This window comes from Nerophis lumbriciformis, linkage group LG15 (assembly GCF_033978685.3).
Source record: "Nerophis lumbriciformis linkage group LG15, RoL_Nlum_v2.1, whole genome shotgun sequence".
NCBI classification, from domain to species: domain Eukaryota; kingdom Metazoa; phylum Chordata; class Actinopteri; order Syngnathiformes; family Syngnathidae; genus Nerophis; species Nerophis lumbriciformis.
In genome coordinates, this window is record NC_084562.2 from 34,615,034 (window position 1) to 34,633,930 (window position 18,897).

The 18,897-nt window shown below is 40.9% G+C and overlaps 1 protein-coding gene across 1 annotated transcript in view; it reads left to right on the forward strand.

The window, feature by feature from the left end:
• LOC133616074 (uncharacterized) overlaps nt 1-18,897 on the forward strand; it is a 78,530-nt gene that overhangs the window by 43,258 nt on the left and 16,375 nt on the right. The window contains exons 6-8 of the mRNA XM_061975134.1: nt 3,158-3,367; nt 7,862-7,985; nt 11,452-11,685. Coding sequence (XP_061831118.1) covers nt 3,158-3,367; nt 7,862-7,985; nt 11,452-11,685 — 568 coding nt within the window. The remainder of the gene's footprint in view (nt 1-3,157; nt 3,368-7,861; nt 7,986-11,451; nt 11,686-18,897) is intronic.

The window sequence follows — 18,897 nt, forward strand, 5'->3', positions numbered from 1 at the left end:
ATAAATCAAGTTTTTCAAAATATTCAAATTTACTGGCTTTTACCTGTACAGTTGGCAAATATGGTCAGGCAATGCTGCAAATTTTGGTATCAATCCATTACTAAGTAAATTCAGGGCCAGTATATTCAATACTGATCAGTGTTTCCCATATATTCATTTAATTGTGGTGGCCCCCCATGAATACATTTGGACCGCCACAAATAGATTTATGTAGAATAGAAATGTGATGACATCATAACTCTGCTTTTTAGCACACCTCATAAGCAGAAAATAAGTAGACGACTTAGCGACATGTTGACTATATTTAGTGAATATTCCGATTCCGATCCCTATTTATTGTCAAATCTGGGTCCTAAGCAGAGTTTTTTTTGGCGTGATAAATGTTATGCTATACCCCCACGACCAATTTTGAAGCACCAACAGGCGGATATGTCTTGCTCGTCTACGACAGAATGAAAACAGCACAGATAGATTGCAGTCATATGGGAAACACTGGTGTTACTGACGCCAATACTTTTTTCTAGACATTTTTAGAATCATTGAATGATTCTGTTTTTAATTTGAATGAACATTTTAATCTGAATAAACCACAAACAAGCTTTTAGGCAAACAAAAACAGTTATGAAACAAACTTATTTGTGAACGATTTACCATTATATAAATACAACAATAATGATTAAAAAAAAGTAACAATAACTAATAAAAACAGTAACGGGACAAGCGGTAGAAAATGGATGGATGGATGGATTATATAAAACTATTCCCTTTTATTACCGTATTTTCCGCACTATAAGGCGCACCGGATTATTAGCCGCACCTTCAATGAATGGCATATTTCAAAACTTTGTCCACCTATAAGCCGCCCCGGACTATAAGCCGCGCCTACGCTGCGCTAAAGGGAATGTCAAAAAAAACAGTCAGATAGGTCAGTCAAACTTTAATAATATATTAAAAACCAGCGTTCTAACAACTCTGTCCCAAAATGTACGCAAATGTGCAATCACAAACATAGTAAAATTCAAAATAGTGTAGAGCAATAGCAACATAATGTTGCTCGAACGTTAATGTCACAACACACAAAATAAACATAGCGCTCACCTTCTGAAGTTATTCTTCATTCGTAAATCCTTCGAATTCTTCGTCTTCGGTGTCCGAATTGAAAAGTTGGGCAAATGTGGGATCCAAAATGGCCGTTTCCGTCTCGTCGAAGTCATCGGAGTCAGTGTCACTGTTCAGCAGTTCTGTGAATCCTGCCTTCCGGAAAGCTCGGACCACAGTTGTGACCGAAATATCTGCCCAGGCATTTACGATCCACTGGCAAATGTTGGCGTATGTCGTCCGGCGCTGTCTGCCTGTCTTAGTGAAGGTGTGTTCGCCTTCGGTCATCCATTGTTCCCACGCCGTTCGCAGTCGTGATTTGAATGCCCTGTTGACACCAATATCCAGCGGTTGGAGTTCTTTGGTTAATCCACCCGGAATGACGGCGAGTGTTGTATTTGTGTGCTTCACTTGTTTTTTGACACCATCTGTGATGTGGGCGCGCATAGAGTCGTATGTCAACATGGACGGAGCTGTGTGAAAAAAGCCACCCGGCCTCTTCGCGTAAACTTCCCTTAACCACTCGCTCATCTTTTCTTCATCCATCCATCCCTTCGAGTTAGCTTTTATGATGACGCCGGCTGGAAAGGTCTCTTTTGGCAAGGTCTTCCTTTTGAATATCACCATGGGTGGAAGTTTCAGGCCATTAGCATGGCAAGCTAGAACCACAGTGAAGGACGACTTCTCATTCCCTGTGGTGCGAATATTCACCGTACGTGCTCCCGTTGTATCCACAGTATCCACAGTGCGGTTCACAGGAATATCAGTTGCTGTGAAATAGTAATCCGTGTGAGGATGGAGAGATTGCGTCTTTTCATGAACCGGATCCTTGTCGCTTAGTAGGAGCCATTTTGTGGTCTTTACAGATGTAAACAGGAAATGAAACGTACGGTAATATCCGCGCGCTTTTTCTTCTTCTACGCGGGCGGGTGGTTGCTTACAGTAGAAGAAGAAGCGCTTCCTGTTCTATGGGGGCGGGTGCTTACCTTGGCGGTTGCTTGCGTAGAAGAAGAAGCGCTTCCTGTTCTACCGGGAAAAAAGATGGCGGCTGTTTACCGTAGTTACGAGACCGAAACTTTATGAAAATGAATCTTAATATTTATCCATATATAAAGCGCACCGGGTTAAAAGCCGCACTGTCAGCTTTTGAGTAAATTTGTGGTTTTTAGGTGCGGCTAATGGTGCGGAAAATACGGTACTTACAATCGTTTGAGCAAAATAAGTAAATACTGTAAGAACAAAAACTACTCTTGGCTTTTTGCCCCCAAAGCTCTCTTGTTTTCAAGAACATATGCTCTGATTTTGTTTACATAAATAAAATATATATCCATCCATCCATACACTTTCTACCGCTTATACCTCTCGGAGTCGCTGGGGTTGCTGGAGCCTATCACAATATATACATATAATTCAATCAACAATGTAAGAATATAAACAACCTTTTTACACATAAACACACACACACAGCTATTTATGAAAATGAGGCCAGAAAAGAACTGAAAAATATCTTATCACGCTACTATCTGATACCATCCTTGGTGTCAATACCATCATTCCAAATAAAATATACTGTAAGTACGTTACTTTTACTACCCCAAAAAAGTTTTATTGTAGAAGTTACAATCTGCCCCCTATTTGTCCAATCTCCCCTTAACACTGCTGCTGTCTTCTGAAGCAATTTACTGCCTTCAGAGTTCTTATTTTACTGGTAAGGACAGCTAAATGGGCTCCTAAACAATAACTTTTTTTAGATGCTGTGTGGGTTTTGTCTGTTTTTTGTGGACTCGTCCCTTGATGACCACATGCTTAGTCATCAAATGGGCTCACTATTTACCCACTGAACAATTGCAGTTGAAATGATAATACATTGGTTCATCTGCACAACAGCATGATATTTATTTGCTGGCTAAGATAATGAACGATGTTCAGCTTTGTGTTAGGGTTCAAATCTGTAAATGTCTAGAAGGTAATAATGTAGCCTTTAATCTCATCGATTAGATCTCATGGTTGGTACATTGTATATACTACTATCAACAATAAGGGTTTACTCTCTCTCTAGTTGAGCCACCGTGGGGAACGTCCGTTTTCATGTCCTCACTGTGACAAGACCTATGGCCTAAAGCGAGACCTGAAAGAGCACTTGGTCCTCCACACTGGAAACAAGCCGTATGTGTGCGAGTACTGTGGTAATGCATTTGCACGTCGACCATCCCTGCGCATCCACCGCCTTCTCCACTGCAGCAGATTGATTTACTCACAGCCTCCAAAGGTGGGATGTTGTTTTTTTCATATAAGCTGACATTTTCAAATAAGCAACTCTCTCATTTCTACTTTCTACTTTCACTCAATGATAGTAAGGAATACATTTGTTTTGGTTTTCCTCTCACTATCATTATTAATAGCTTATTGCCAAATCTACATTCAGTGTTTATTTATGAATTATACCTTTCTGTCAGATGTTTACTTTCTTGTGTATGTTTCATTAAAATGTGTAGTGGCGTTACACCAGGGTTACAAGGACATACAGTAAGGGCAGGTCTGTTTGATAAAATATTTAAATAAATGCAGCACATACACAAAAAAATGTACATGATACACAAAGTACCTTGACAAAAATGTAATTAAACGGTGCAAAACAGGGTATAAAAATAGAAGACACTAAAGAAGTGGGCATGAAGGTATAGACTTGACAAAAGTCACAATTCCAAATAAGGGTCTTACAGCTCACAGGTGAGCAGTACGACTTCACGAGGAGGTAAGCATGGCACGGAGACATACAAAGGCAGCTCAAAGTCTTTACTAAAAAGTGGAGCGTAGGCATCACACAAAGAAAGCTTCAGAAGCTTTATCTCATGAGGAGCAACAGGAGGTGCCGCGATATTGAAAGCCGAGGGTTCCTTACAACACCAGCACAAGTAGCAAGAACACATGGGAACGAACAAGAAAAAATATTTGCAGACCCAGCTGACTTGAAAGTGCAGTTTGCAATGTTTTTTCAACCCAAAAATATTTATTTGTTAAATGCACAAAACAAACATTCAATCATAGTTTAAAAAGTCCACAATTAACTGTGCAGGGAAAAAACAATGAAGGGCTTAAATAACAGCCTCCACTCTAATACAAAAACATCACAACATTAAAGTTAAAGTTAAAGTTAAAGTACCAATGATTGTCACACACACACTAGGTGTGGCGAGATTATTCTCTGCATTTGACCCATCACCCTTGATCACCCCCTGGGAGGTGAGGGGAGCAGTGGGCAGCAGCGGTGGCCGCGCCCGGGAATCATTTTGGTGATTTAACCCCCAATTCCAACCCTTGATGCTGAGTGCCAAGCAGGGAGGTAATGGGTCCCACCAAACAAAAAAGAAAACAAGCAAACAGAAAGACAACAACGAAGACAAAGTGGCACCTCTGAGTATATTTAGCTTTTTTAGATAAATCACCTTTAATACAAACATATTGTTCTCTGTTACAAAGGTAACATCTTGTAGCCCATATCAGCGGATTTTTGAGAATAAGAAGAGAATTTAAGAACACCACCAACAGCCAGCATATGTTGTCAATTCAACAAAAAAAGTCTATTTCAATCAATCAATCAATCAATCTTTATTTATATAGCCCTAAATCACAAGTGTCTCAAAGGGCTGCACAAGCCACAACGACATCCTCGGTACAAAGCCCACATACGGGCAAGGAAAAACTCACCCCAGTGGGACGTCGATGTGAATGACTACGAGAAACCTTGGAGAGGACCGCATATGTGGGTAACCCCCCCCCCTCTAGGGGAGACCGAAAGCAATGGATGTCGAGTGGGTCTGACATAATATTGTGAGAGTCCAGTCCATAGTGGATCCAACATAATAGTAAGAGTCCAGTCCATAGTGGGGCCAGCAGGACACCATCCCGAGCGGAGACGGGTCAGCAGCGCAGAGATGTTCCCAGCCGATGCACAGGCGAGCGGTCCAACCCGGGTCCCGACTCTGGACAGCCAGCACTTCATCCATGGCCACCGGACCTGTGCCCCCCCCCCAAGGAAAAGGGGAGCAGAGGAGAAAAGAAAAGAAACGGCAGATCAACTGGTCTAACAGGGGGGCTATTTAAAGGCTAGAGTATACAAATGAGTTTTAAGATGGGACTTAAATGCTTCTACTGAGGTAGCATCTCTAATTGTTACCGGGAGGGCATTCCATAGTGCTGGAGCCCGAATAGAAAACGCTCTATAGCCCGCAGACTTTTTTTGGGCTCTGGGAATCACTAATAAGCCGGAGTTCTTTGAACGCAGATTTCTTGCCGGGACATATGGTACAATGCAATCGACAAGATAGGACGGAGCTAGACCGTGTAGTATTTTATACGTAAGTAGTAAAACCTTAAAGTCACATCTTAAGTGCACAGGAAGCCAGTGCAGGTGAGCCAGTATAGGCGTAATATGATCAAACTTTCTTGTTCTTGTCAAAAGTCTAGCAGCCACAATTAGGAGTTAAAACTGCAATTCGACCGAAATAAAATTACTAATGGTCATGGCTGTTAATCCCTCCTGTAATGGAGCCCCCACACTGGACATTTATAACGTGTTCCAAAGTGGTTGGTACAATGCATGTGACTATGCCAAATTTAGCTCATTCAAACTTCGACGAAATATGGTTATTAAACAGCTTATGATTGTTATTTTGGTTGTTGATTGTATTGTGTGTTCGGCCTTTTGTATGTAATGAACACAAATGTAATTGTCATTGCTGGCATAACAATATAGCAACTACAATTGAAATATATATTAACCATAACCCCATCTTTGCATTAATTAATTGATTAGATCCCATTATCTGTGATGAAAATATTCTACTGTCATGTCAGTGCGCTTTACTCCCGTTGTCGCCACGGGCGTTCTCCAACAGGGGCATTCCCCTACAGTGTCTGCAGCCTGCAGTTTGATCTACTTGCTGCTGAAGTCAAGATTGTACTAAAAACAACACAGGAATTAGTGCAACAAAATAAAAGCACAAAACAGGAAATATGTGAAAAATAAAGTAAAGTCATAACTTGTCAAGTATATGACATTCTCTCCAGTATTCACTAATTTGTTTATTCGTTGTTAATCTCTTTCCTCATTTGGATTTATCATTTTCAATTCATTATCAATTCAAACTTTTTCCAAAATCAAATCAAATCAAATCAACTTTATTTATAGAGCACATTTAAAATTTACCACAGGGGTAGCCAAAGTGCTGTACAATGAGCAGGTTAAAAGATAAAACGAGTACCGAGCAAACACAACACAACACAAACAGAACACGATAAAAAAAATAAAATAATAATAATTAAAATAGAATTAATAAAAACATAAAAACATAAAAACAGGATCACAGCAGGTGTATTATGGGGCGCCATTGCAGGATGGATATCACTCAGTGTTAAAAGCCATGGAATAAAAGTATGTTTTTAAGAGAGATTTAAAAACAGGAAGAGAGGAGGCTTGTCTAACACTCAGGGGTAGGTCGTTCCAGAGCTTGGGAGCAGCAACGGCGAAAGCTCTGTCACCTCTAAGCTTCAGCCTTGTGTCAGGGACCGTCAACAGCAGCTGATCGGCTGATCTTAAGGATCGGGTTGGGCAGTAAGGCTGAAGGAGGTCGGAGAGATAGGTTGGCGCGAGGTTGTTTAGACATTTAAAAACAAATAAAAGGAGTTTAAAATGTATTCTCTAACGCACAGGGAGCCAGTGAAGGGACGCTAAAATAGGGGTGATGTGCTCACGTCTGCGGGTCTGTGTTAGCAGACGTGAGTATTATAAGACTAAATGTATTTAGTCTTATAACTAACTTTAAAATTGTTTGGCACTTTTAATTTTTTAATTTTATTTTACTTTATCACTGCATAAGCTTGTCATTTTTTTATTTTCTCATGTGATTATTTTATATTTTTGATCCTGTCTTCTTATTTTTTTACTTGCTTGCATCACTGCCTAAGCAAACCTTTACCGCCAAAAGAGCCATTTTGCTACATCTACGAGGAGAGAAAAAAAAGTCCGAAACTGCAAAACAAAACAGCTTATGAACTTTGAAAAGTTTTAATCTTTTTTGTAATTTTACGGGCAAATAAATCTGTCCATACAGAATTTAACTCTATTTTCTTCTCAGATATTTATTATTTTGGATGTACTCATGGTTAGCTTACCTCGTTTAAAAGCACCATGTCTCTCCCGTGCAGATGTCTCATTGCGTGCACAAACACATACATAACAACCCTTTTCCTTGCCTTCCTTGCGCGTCTCCAATCACAAATCAGGCCTGTGCACTTTCACGGCCGCAAGGGTTATATAACTCTTTTCACAAAAATGCACATTTTCCTCTCTCTTGTGTTAGGAAAATCTTCTTAGAGGGGAGCTAAAACAAGTAGTTGGAAGGGCCTTTGGTTTAAGACATCAATGCTATTAATGCTACACAATTTGCTAATTAAAAAATATAAACATGAATTATTGAACGTGTCAACATGTAAAGCATATGGTGTGAATTAATTATCAGTACTCATTTTCCGACATGTTGAATTGTGCAAAGGTGATGTTGCTCAATTTAACATGTAAATCATGAAACAATTTCAGACATGAGTTCCAATATAATATAGGCTTGACTCTCAGTGCTGCTTGAATCTTTCATGTACCATCTCTACTCTAAATTTCCATTCCAGTCATGGATTCTCCCTGAAGTGTAGTTTAACACCAAGACTATAAAAAGAGGAAATAAAATAATTTGGGGTTTTCTCTCAGTTGCAGTGTAACCTCTGCCCCAAGCTGCTAGCAAACCCTGGTTCTCTGAGGAATCACATGAAGCTCCACACTGGAGAGAAACCTCACATCTGTCAACACTGTGGGAAACGTTTCAGTCAGAAAGGTAACATTGACACTGATGCCTGAGCCTGAAGGAACAACAATATATTCCATGTGTCATGAAGTAATGGAGGATTAATCTATACATACCTTTGCATTTGAAAAAAAGATAAACACCGGAAACATAACATTCTAGATTGTATGTTGTACATTCATAGTAGGGGGCATAGAGGTCGGGTGAAGTGTGAGCTGGGCGGCAGCCGAAGGCAGGGCCCTGGGCGGTACGATCCCCGGCTACATAAGCTAGCTCTTTGGACATGGAACGTACCTTGCTGGGAGGGATGGAGCCTGAGCTGGTGCACGAGGTGGAGAAGTTCTGGCTAGATTTAGTTGGACTTACTTTGACGCACATCAAGGGCTCTGTAACCAGTCCTCTCACGAGGGTCTGGACTCTCTTCTACCCAGCAGCTCAGAGCCTGTATGTTGGACTTTAACCCAGTAAACAAGAGCGTAGCTTCCCTGCGCCTAAGGGTGTAGGGGCGGGTCCTAACTGTTCTTTGCGCCTATGCACCAAACAGCAGTTCAGACTACCCGCCCTTTTTGGATTCAGAAGAGGGACTACTGGAGAGTGCTCCCCCAGGGGAGTCCCTTTTTCTGCTGGGGGATTTCAAAGCTCACATTGGCAACGACAGTGAAACCTGATGAGGCCTGATTGGGAGAAACGGCCGCTCGGATCTGAACCGGAGTGGTGTTTTGTTATTAGACTTTTGTGCTCGCAACAGATTATCTATAACGGACATCATGTTCAAAGATAAGGCACCAGGACATCCTAGGCCGCAATTCTATGATCGACTTTGTAGTTGTGTCATCGGATTTGCTGTCCCATGTTTTGGACATTCGGCAGAGCCTTCAACCAATTACCACCTGGTGTTGAGTTGGCTCTGATGGTGGGAGAGGATGCCAGTCAGACCTGGAAGACCCAAACGCATTGTGAGGGTCTGTTGGGAACATCTAGCAGAGTCTCCCGTCAAAAAGAGTTTCTATTCCCACCTCAGGAAGAACTTTGAACATGTCACGAGACAAGTGCTGGATATAGAGTCCGAATGGTAATCTCAATGAGAGATGCCATCATTCTGATTGGATCCTTTCGGCTCTTGGGACTCTGGAGGCAGCAAACAGGTACAGACAGGCCAAGCATTGTGCGGCTTTGGCAGTCGGAAAGGCAAAAACTCGGACATGGGATGAGTTTGGTGAAATCATGAAAAACGACTTCCAGACGGCTTTAAAGCGATTCTGGACTACCATCCGCCGCCTCAGGAGAGCTAAACAGTGCACTGTCAACACTGTATATGGTGGGAATGGTGCACTGCTGACCTCGACTCTGGATATTTTTGATCGGTAAAGGGAATACTTTTAAGACCTCCTCAATCCCAGCTACACGTCTCTCAATGAGGAAGTGATGCTGTGGTGGGCGCTCCCATTTCTGCGGCTGAGGTTGCCGAGGTAGTTCAAAAGCTCCGTGATGGAAGGGCCCCGAGGGTGGATGAGATCTGCCCGGAGTTCCTTAAGGCTCGGGATGCTGTGGGGCTATCTTGGTTGACGAGACTCTGTAGCATTGCTTGGACATCAGGGACGGTGCCTCTGGATTGGCAGACCTAAGAGGTGGTTCCTCTCTTCAAGAAGGGTAATTGGAGGGTGTGCTACAACTATCGTGGGATCACATTCCTCAACCTTTAAGTTGTACTGGAAAGAAGGCTCCACCGGATAGTCGAACCTCGGATTCAGGAGGAGCAGTGTAACTGTGGACCAGCTCTATACTCTCGGCAGGATCCTCAAGGGTGCATGGGAGTTTTCCCAACGAGTCTACATGTGCTTTAAGGAAAGCCTGTTTGGGAGTGCTCAGAGAATATGGGGTAGAGGACCGCCTGATTGTGGTGGTTCATTCCTTTTATGATCGGTGTCAGAGCTTGGTTGGCAGTAAGTTGAACCCATTTTCAGTGAGCGTTGTACTCCGCCAGGGCTGCCCTTTGTCACCGATTCTGTTCATAACATTTCTGGACATAATCTCCAGGCGCAGTCAGGGCATTGAGGGGATCTGGTTTGGTGGCAGCAGGATTAGGTCTTTGCATTTTGCAGATGATGTGGTCTTGCTGGTGTCATCTGGCCAGGATCTTCAGCTCTCACTGGACCTGTTCGCAGCCAAGTGTGAAGCAGGCGGATCGGTGCCGCATCTGCAATGATGCAGACCCTGTATTGATCCGCCGTGGTGAAATAGGAGCTGAGCGGGAAGGCAAACCTCTCAATTTACCGGTCAATCTACGTTCCTATCCTGACCTATTTCCACAAGCTTTGGGTTTTGACTAAAAGGACAAGATCACGGTTACAAGCAACCGAAATGAGTTTCCTCCGTCTGGTGACGGGTCTTTCTTTTAGAGATAGGGTGAGAAGCTTTGTCATTCGGGAGGAGCTCAGAGTAAAGTCACTGCTCCTCCACGTCCAGAGGAGCCAGATGAGGTGGTTAAGGCATCTGGTCAGGATGCCCCCCGGACACCTCCCTGGGGAGGTGTTTAGGGCATGTCCGGCTGGTAGGAGGCCACAGAGAAGACCCAGGACATGTTGGGTAGTCTCGAAGCTGGCCTAGGAAGGCCTTGGGATCCCCCGGGAGGAGCTGGGGAGAGGGAAGTCAGGGCTTTTCTGCTTAGGCTGCTGCCTCCCCGACCCGACTTTGGAAAAGCAGAAGAAAATGGATGGATGGATGAATAACCACTTTGGGTCTTAAATTTTATGTCGACGAAAGCGGCCAATCACGTATGTAAATTTTGACTTTAACAGGCACTTTTTAATGAAAAAAAGAAAACGATTCTTGATGCTGTTGACATAACCGGGAACAACTTTAATGGCTCCCACTGTATAGTGTAAAAACTACTGTGGTACCTTGATTTTTGTTGGTAACTGTTCCAAAAGGTCAAACGACAACCAAAGCAAAGAGATAATGTAAATCCAATTAATCTGTTCCAGACACTCAAAAATATGAACATAAAACACATTTTATAGAGAACAATTATAGTTGTATAAGACAATGTTACCGTATTTTTCGTAGTATAAGTCGCACCTGCCGAAAATGCATAGTAAAGAAGGAAAAAAACATATATAAGTCGCACTGGAGCCCGGCCAAACTATGAAAAAAACTGCGACTTATAGTCCGAAAAATACGGTAAATACACATAAATGATGAATGAACTGGATAAATTAACATTTAACATTACTTTTACCTAAATTGTAAGGCTTTTGTTGGAAATGACAGCGATGACCAGAGGAGGGAGGGTAGATCAACATAGACACCACCTTGTTAGATTTGTATTTGAATGTAATACTGTTTCTAACCTTCTCTATCAAAGTGCTTATACTCGCAGTTTTTGTTGGCCCCATAGTGGCTTTCAACTGTAACCCCCACCCCTTAACAAATTCAAATATGTTTAACCCACTATGTGTTTCTGAGCCTTTTAATTGTTTGTCTGTGTCATTCTCAGGGAACCTTGATAGCCATTTGCGAATTCACAATGGAGAAAGGCCATTTCCCTGCTCCGAATGTGACCTGAGTTTCTCTCAGAAAGCCGAACTTTGTCGCCACATGCTCTCCCACACCAGGGGCGGTTTCCTCTGTAGCTACTGTGGAAAATCTTTGAGAGACCCGCACACCCTCAAATCCCATGAAAGATTGCACACTGGTGACAGGCCCCATCGTTGCATTGTCTGCGGAAAAGGTTAGTAGAGTTGCCAAGTAAGCATGAAGCAAAACAAACAAGTCTTATCGTGTTAACAACAGTAGCACACTTAATTAATAGTTATTTCAAACTATTTAAAACTATTTTTAATGTGCTGGTTCAAATTTTACTATACAGTAGAACGTGTTTAAGTCAACTGTGTTGACTAACGTCAACAAAAGCGGTTGTTGACATAACCAAAATCGAAACTTTTTGTTGCACATTTACTTAAGCTAGATAAAACAATAAATATTTTAAATATGATTTATCACACTTTTGAATTTACTTGCATAATTTTGATGAACTTTGAAGAGACCCCAATAGGTTTGACACAAATGCAATTTTTTTGTCAGAATGTCATACATGAACATTTTTAATGTTTTACTTGAATGCACATTATTTAGTCCTGCAAATTTATCTGAAGTCCGATCAGTCCACTTATCTGTGCACTAGCGTATGCATTGACTTGATCACTGACCGTATAACAACCTGTGATGTCTTTCAGGTAACTTCCACGGTTAAGGTAAAGGAGCATGTGCGGTCAAAAATAATTGCCTGATTCCTGAATCTGCGTTTCCACATGATTCATACAATGCTTTTTTGTGATTAATCACATGCGATAACATGCAACTTTGACAGCCCTATATTTAATATTCTTATCTAATAGAAGTGCTATTGTAATAATTTGTATTGTGTTGTGTTTCTGTGGTGGAATACAAGTTTATACTGCCGTGCTTTTACTTTGAAGCTTACTTTGTACGAAACAGGAAGTCACCGTGCGTTTATTTTAATACCGTGTAACTCAGTGTCGCTCCTCTCTATATGCAGATCACGCTCTGTGTGTAGGGACCTGAAGTCTTTTGGCATTTCCTGTTTTTGCATGAATATGCAATTAATGAATGACAGGGCGCTTCATACAACATTTTACAGCAAACGTATCCCAAGCTCCCTACTGCTCCGTCACTAATAAGAATATAATTTATTATTTCGCACTAAAATGTAGGTTATTGAACAATTTTTTTCCATTTATTTGTTTTAGTACAAAAATATGTCAAGTTAGATTTTAAAAGTATGAAAATTGTTTCTCATAAATGAAAAATGCTGTTATGGGGTTTGGTGTGGGGAGTCAACATAAAATTCTGCTTAGGGCCCCAATTTAGCTAGGGTTGGCCCTGGTGTGACTAAACAGTATTTATTTTGCTGTTGTACTTTAATGATGCTTACCGATAATCAGGAAGTTAACAATACTACAACACATGTCAACATAAACTGACCCATTTTTCATAGAAATTACAGTTTTGGGTCCCAGATTTTATTTCGACATTAGCAATGGACCAGGTATGTGGATGTAGACTTAGCAGAGGTGTGGACTCGAGTCACATGACTTGGACTCGAGTCAGACTCGAGTCATGAATTTGATGACTTTAGACTCGACTTGACAAAATGTAAAAAGACTTGCAACTCGACTTAGACTTTAACATCAATGACTTGTGACTTCACTTGGACTTGAGCCTTTTGAATTGACATGACTTGACATGACTTGCTACTTTCCCCAAAACCCAAAGATGAAAAAGTTATTCGGGAGCGCTCCGTATTTTTCATTGTGTACTTGTCGATCAGCGTTGCGTGTGTCAGCTGGTGTGGTCTCAGTACAACAGCCAATCAAATTAGATCTACTTTGTTTTCATCACACAGCATTCATCCAATCAAATTGCAGGACAACCAACGAAGAAGACATGTCCAAACCACACGCCAGTGAACAAAAAATGATGCCTAAAATAATTTCGTTTGGGTATAAAAATTACGAGGTGGTCAACACAAAACGGTTTGCAGTATGCAACACATGCGGTTCGAAAATTACTGATGGAGAGGCAACAACTTCCAACTTCGTCCGGCATTTGAAGTTGCACAAAGAACAGTAAGTTTTGAAAGTAAGATAACGTTTATTGGCTAAGTAACGTGACTTTTATTTGCTGTGTAGTTAAATCAGTGAGGCTGTAAACTCACTGCTAACGTTATAACGTTATTGCAAACACGGGAATCTGTTGCAGTTCACTACCTTATTCATACTTTTTGTTCAGTGATTTTTTTAAGCAGGGTTACGTTAGTCAATATATCACACGTAACGTTAGACGGCGGTCAGCAGCACCGCGTATTTTAGCCACCTAAAAAAAAGACAAAAATAGTAAAATAAAGGTCAGTTGAAATGTATACTATATTATGAATATGTGTACCGTTTTAGCTAGCTTTCTGACATACTGTTGGTTGTTTACCTCAGTGGTCCCCAACCACCGGGCCGCGGCCCGGTATTGGTCCGTGGATCGATTGGTATCGGGCCGCACAAGAATTTTTTTTTTTTTTTTAATTAAATCAACATAAAAAACACAAGATACACTTACAAGTAGTGCACCAACCCAAAAAAACTCTCCCCCCCTTTTGTTCTGGGCATTGAACATGAAGACTCTTCCTTCACTGTTCCGAGTGGCCATGAGAGTCTTGGCAGTGCCTGCCTCCAGTGCTCCAGTGGAGCGAGTTTTCAGCCATGGTGGCATCATACTACGCCCCCATCGTGCACAAATGACTGACAGACTCTTGGCTAATTTGGTCTTTTGCAAATGCAATGCAGCATAGGGCCCTGACATATAAAAAGTACAACTTTTTTGTTATGTTCACGTATATGTCATGTTTTTTCAATGTTAACACTTTTGTACAAATAAGTACATTTGCACTTTATTTTTCAATGTGTTTGTTCTGTAAAGGAATGAGTTAATGTTTAAAATGACTGGTTAATAGTGCTATTATAAAGTGCAATGTCAGCACAATTTTCTTTCCTGCAATTTAAAATGCACTTGTTTTAATAAATAAATACAGCATTTGAAAAGCATACACAATCTGTGTTAATATATTAGTCTGTGGTTAAAAGGACTTGAAAGGACTCGAAACTCAAAATGCAGGACTTAGGACTTGACTTGAGACTTTCCAGTCTTGACTTTGGACTTGACTCGGGGCTTGCCTGTCTTGACTCGGGACTTGACTTGGACTTGAGGGCAAAGACTTGAGACTTACTTGTTACTTGCAAAACAATGACTTGGTCCCACCTCTGAGACTTAGGGGTCCTATAATGCAAAACCAACGTTTCTTACCTGTTGGTACCTGTTTTTGTGTATTTGGGATGTGCATAATTCCTTAAATTTTTAAATCAAACCATGGAGGCATGGCAGAGATACAGTATTTATAAAACACTCTTGCCTTCCTTTATACTTCCTCCAAATGAGCTGTTTGTAATTTTTGCCCAACTTGTGAGGTTTTTTTAATAGGGGACATGAGCGGATATCTCCATATATTGTAAAGTTTTACATGAAGAGCTTTTGCACAAGTATGCCATTGTAGTCCGACGTAGTCAATAAGTTCCTTCTTTTTCTCTATCCTCTTGCATCCTTTGCTGTTGCCATTCTAATACAAAGTAGCGAATAGTTCTAACTTATAGTATATCTGTCAGTAGACTCCACATGGAAGTCTAAAATTCAATAACCGTGTTACAAAAAAGGTCAGTTAGCAAAATACATGATGTTGAATATGGAGAACATACAAACCCTTTATTTATTAAATCAAAAATATTAAAATTCAACGATTTGGTGCATTTGCAAACAGCTATAAGTATGCACAAGCAAAGTATAATATGCTACCCAAGAATGTACAGCAATTCTTCTCAACAAAAGAAGAAAAATATCATCTTAGAGACAAAATTCATTCAAAACATTTGTATGCACGTACAACACTCAAAACCTTTAGTATATATATATTTTTTTTAGATATAATATAATGGAATGGCTTAAGGAAATTAAAGCTGCAAGCAGCGTTGGACGGGCCCGCGTATTTGGCAGGTGCTAGTCCTAAGTGTCCCAATACTTTTGTCTACTTGTAGTCTGAAGTGTCCCAAGACTTTTGTCTAGTGTACCTACCTTGTCTGCATTGTGTGGGCACGTTGGTGCTTCCTGCTTTTGAGCAGCCATCTTAAAAAAACAGCACCGCAGGAGCATCAGTGCAGCGGGTCTTTGAAGGGTCATAAAATCAAAACCGGAGCAGGTATTAAAAATCCCATCTATACTTTTAATCACAAGGGTTTTATCTCTCACCTGTGTTAGTTTGAAGGCGAAACGACAAACGCGCTCAGAGGAGATAGATTTTGAAGAAAGGTGACGGGTTTTTACAAAAATTGTGTTTTGAAGGGGGAATAGCAAAGTTCCTGTTGATTTTTGCTGGGGGTTGTCAATTTATGAAATGTAGGTCTAAGTGAGACCTACGGAGAGGTTTTTGTTTCATGTCTCTCCGACCTTCCCAGTGGGAGTTACAGGCAGTTTTGTAATCTTTTTCTTCCGAGGAGCAGTTTTTTATCAGTTTTATTCAAAAATTGCTGTAGAGGGCAATTTTTAAATTTGGGGTTAGGTTTCTTTATTAGATCGCAATTTTTGCCAGTCCTGATGTGTGCGTTGAGTTCGGTGAGTTTTGAAGCGTGTTAAGGGGGTCCAATTACAGCTCAAAGAGGCAAAAGTGACTGTTTTTAGTACTTTTTTGTCTTGAAGGGGGAATTGCCAACTTCCTGTTGATTTTTGCCCGAGGATATACAATTATGAAAACTAGGTCTAAGTCAAACCTACATACAGGTTTTTGTTTCATGTCTCTCCGATCTTCCTAGTGGGAGATATAGGCAGTCTAGTTTTTTTTTTCCCTAGGGGGCGCTAGAGCGCAATTTTGAGTTGTGGGGTTCGGTTTTTTAAAAAAAAGGTAATTTTCGCAGGTCCTGATGTGTGGGTCAAATATGGTGAGTTTTGAAGCATGTTAAGTGGGTCAAATTACAGTTTGTTGTGGCGGCGGAAGAATAAAGAATAATTAAAGCTGCAAGCAGCGTTGGTCGGGCCCGCGTATTTGGCAGGTGCTAGTCCTAAGTGTCCCAATACTTTTGTCTACTTTTAGTCTGAAGTGTCCCAAGACTTTTGTCTAGTGTACCTACCTTGTCTGCATTGTGTGGGCACGTTGGTGCTTCCTGCTTTTGAGCAGCCATCTTAAAAAACCAGCACCGCAGGAGCATCAGTGCAGCGGGTCTTTGAAGGGTCATAAAATAAAACCCGGAGCAGGTATCACAAAACGGTTGTGTTAATTTATGCACAAGGGTTTAATCTCTCTCCTGTGTTATTTTGAAGCCGAAAGGACAAACGCGCTCAGAGGAGATAGTTTTTGAAGGAAGGTGACCGGTTTTTATAAAAAAATTGTTTTGAAGGGGGAATAGCAAACTTCCTGTTGATTTTTGCTGGGGGTTGTCAATTTATGAAATGTAGGTCTAAGTGAGACCTACATAGAGGTTTTTGTTTCATGTCTCTCTGACCTTCCCAGTGGCAGTTACAGGCAGTTTTGTAGTTATTTTCTTGCGAGGAGCAGTTTTTTGTCCGTTTTATTAAAAAATTGCTGTAGAGCACAATTTTTAGATTTGGGGTTAGGTTTTTTCATTAGATCACAGTTTTAGCCAGTCCTGATGTGTGTGTAAAGTTTGGTGAGTTTTGAAGCATGTTAAGGGGGTCAAATTACAGCTCAAAGAGGCAAAAGTGACTGTTTTTAGTACTTTTTTGTCTTGAAGGGGGAATTGCCAACTTCCTGTAGATTTTAGCCCGAGAATGTACCATTATGAAAGTTAGGTCTGAGTCAGACCTACATAGAGGATTTTGTTTCATGTTTTTCCGACCTTCCTAGTGGGAGTTACAGGCAGTGTACTTTTTTTGTTTTTATAGGGGGCGCTAGAGCGCAATATTAATTTTTGAGGTTCGTTTGTTATAAAAAAGGCAATTTTCGCAGGTCCTGATGTGTGGGTCAAATTTGGTGAGTTTTGAAGCATGATAAGTGGGTCAAATTAGTGCTCAAAGAGGCGGCGGAAGAATAAATATAAAGAACAAGAACAAGACAGGCATCTATTTGTGGTGGTTTTGTCCCAATACTGTTGTCCAGTGATGGTCATAAGTGTCCCAATACTTTTGTCTACTTTTACTCTGAAGTGTCCCAAGACTTTTGTCTAGTGTACCTACCTTGTCTGCATTGTGTGGGCACGTTGGTGCTTCCTGCTTTTGAGCAGCCATCTTTAAAAAACAGCACCGCAGGAGCATCAGCGCAGCGGGTCTTTGAAGGGTCATAAAATCAAAACCGGAGCAGGTATTACAAATCCCATCTATACTTTTAAGCACAAGGGTTGTATCTCTCACCTGTGTTAATTTGAAGGCAAAACGACAAACGCGCTCAGAGGAGATAGATTTTGAAGGAAGGTGACCGGTTTTTACAAAAATGTTGTTTTGAAGGGGGAATAGCAAACTTCCTGTTGATTTTTGGTGGGGGTTGTCAGTTTATGAAATGTAGGTATAAGTGAGACCTACATAGAGGTTTTTGTTTCATGTCTCTCCGACCTTCCCAGTGGGAGTTACAGGCAGTTTTGTCTTTATTTTCTTCCGAGGAGCAGTTTTTTGTCGGTTTGATTAAAAAATTGCTGTAGAGCACAATTTTTGGATTTGGGGTTAGGTTTTTTCATTAGATCACAGTTTTAGCCAGTCCTGATGTGTGTGTTCAGTTTGGTGAGTTTTGAAGCATGTTAAGGGGGTCAAATAACATCTCAAAGATGCAAAAGTGACTGTTTTTAGTACTTTTTTGTCTTGAAGGGGGAATTGCCAACTTCCTGTTGATTTTAGGCCAAGAATGTACCATTATGAAAGTTAGGTCTGAGTCAGACCTACATAGAGAATTTTGTTTCATGTTTTTCCGACCTTCGTAGTGGGAGTTACAGGCAGTCTAGTTTTTTTTTTTTCCTAGGGGGCGCTAGAGCGCAATCTTGAGTTTTGAGGTTTGGTTTTTTGATAAAAAGTTTTGCCAAAAATTACTGATGTGTGTGTAAAATTTGGTGAGTTTTGAAGCATGTTAAGGGGGTCAAAGTAGTGCGCAAAGCTGCGGAAGAATAATAATAATAATAATAATAATAATAATAATAAAACCTTAGAAATTCAATAGGTCCTTATGTCCCATTGCATAAGGACTCCCTGTGGGAGTCCTTTTGCAATGGGCCGTGCGGGCCCTAATAATAAAACCTTAGAAAAACAATAGGTCCTTATGTCCCATTGCATAAGGACTCCCTGTGGGAGTCCTTTTGCAATGGGCCATTGCGGGCCCTAATAAATCAAT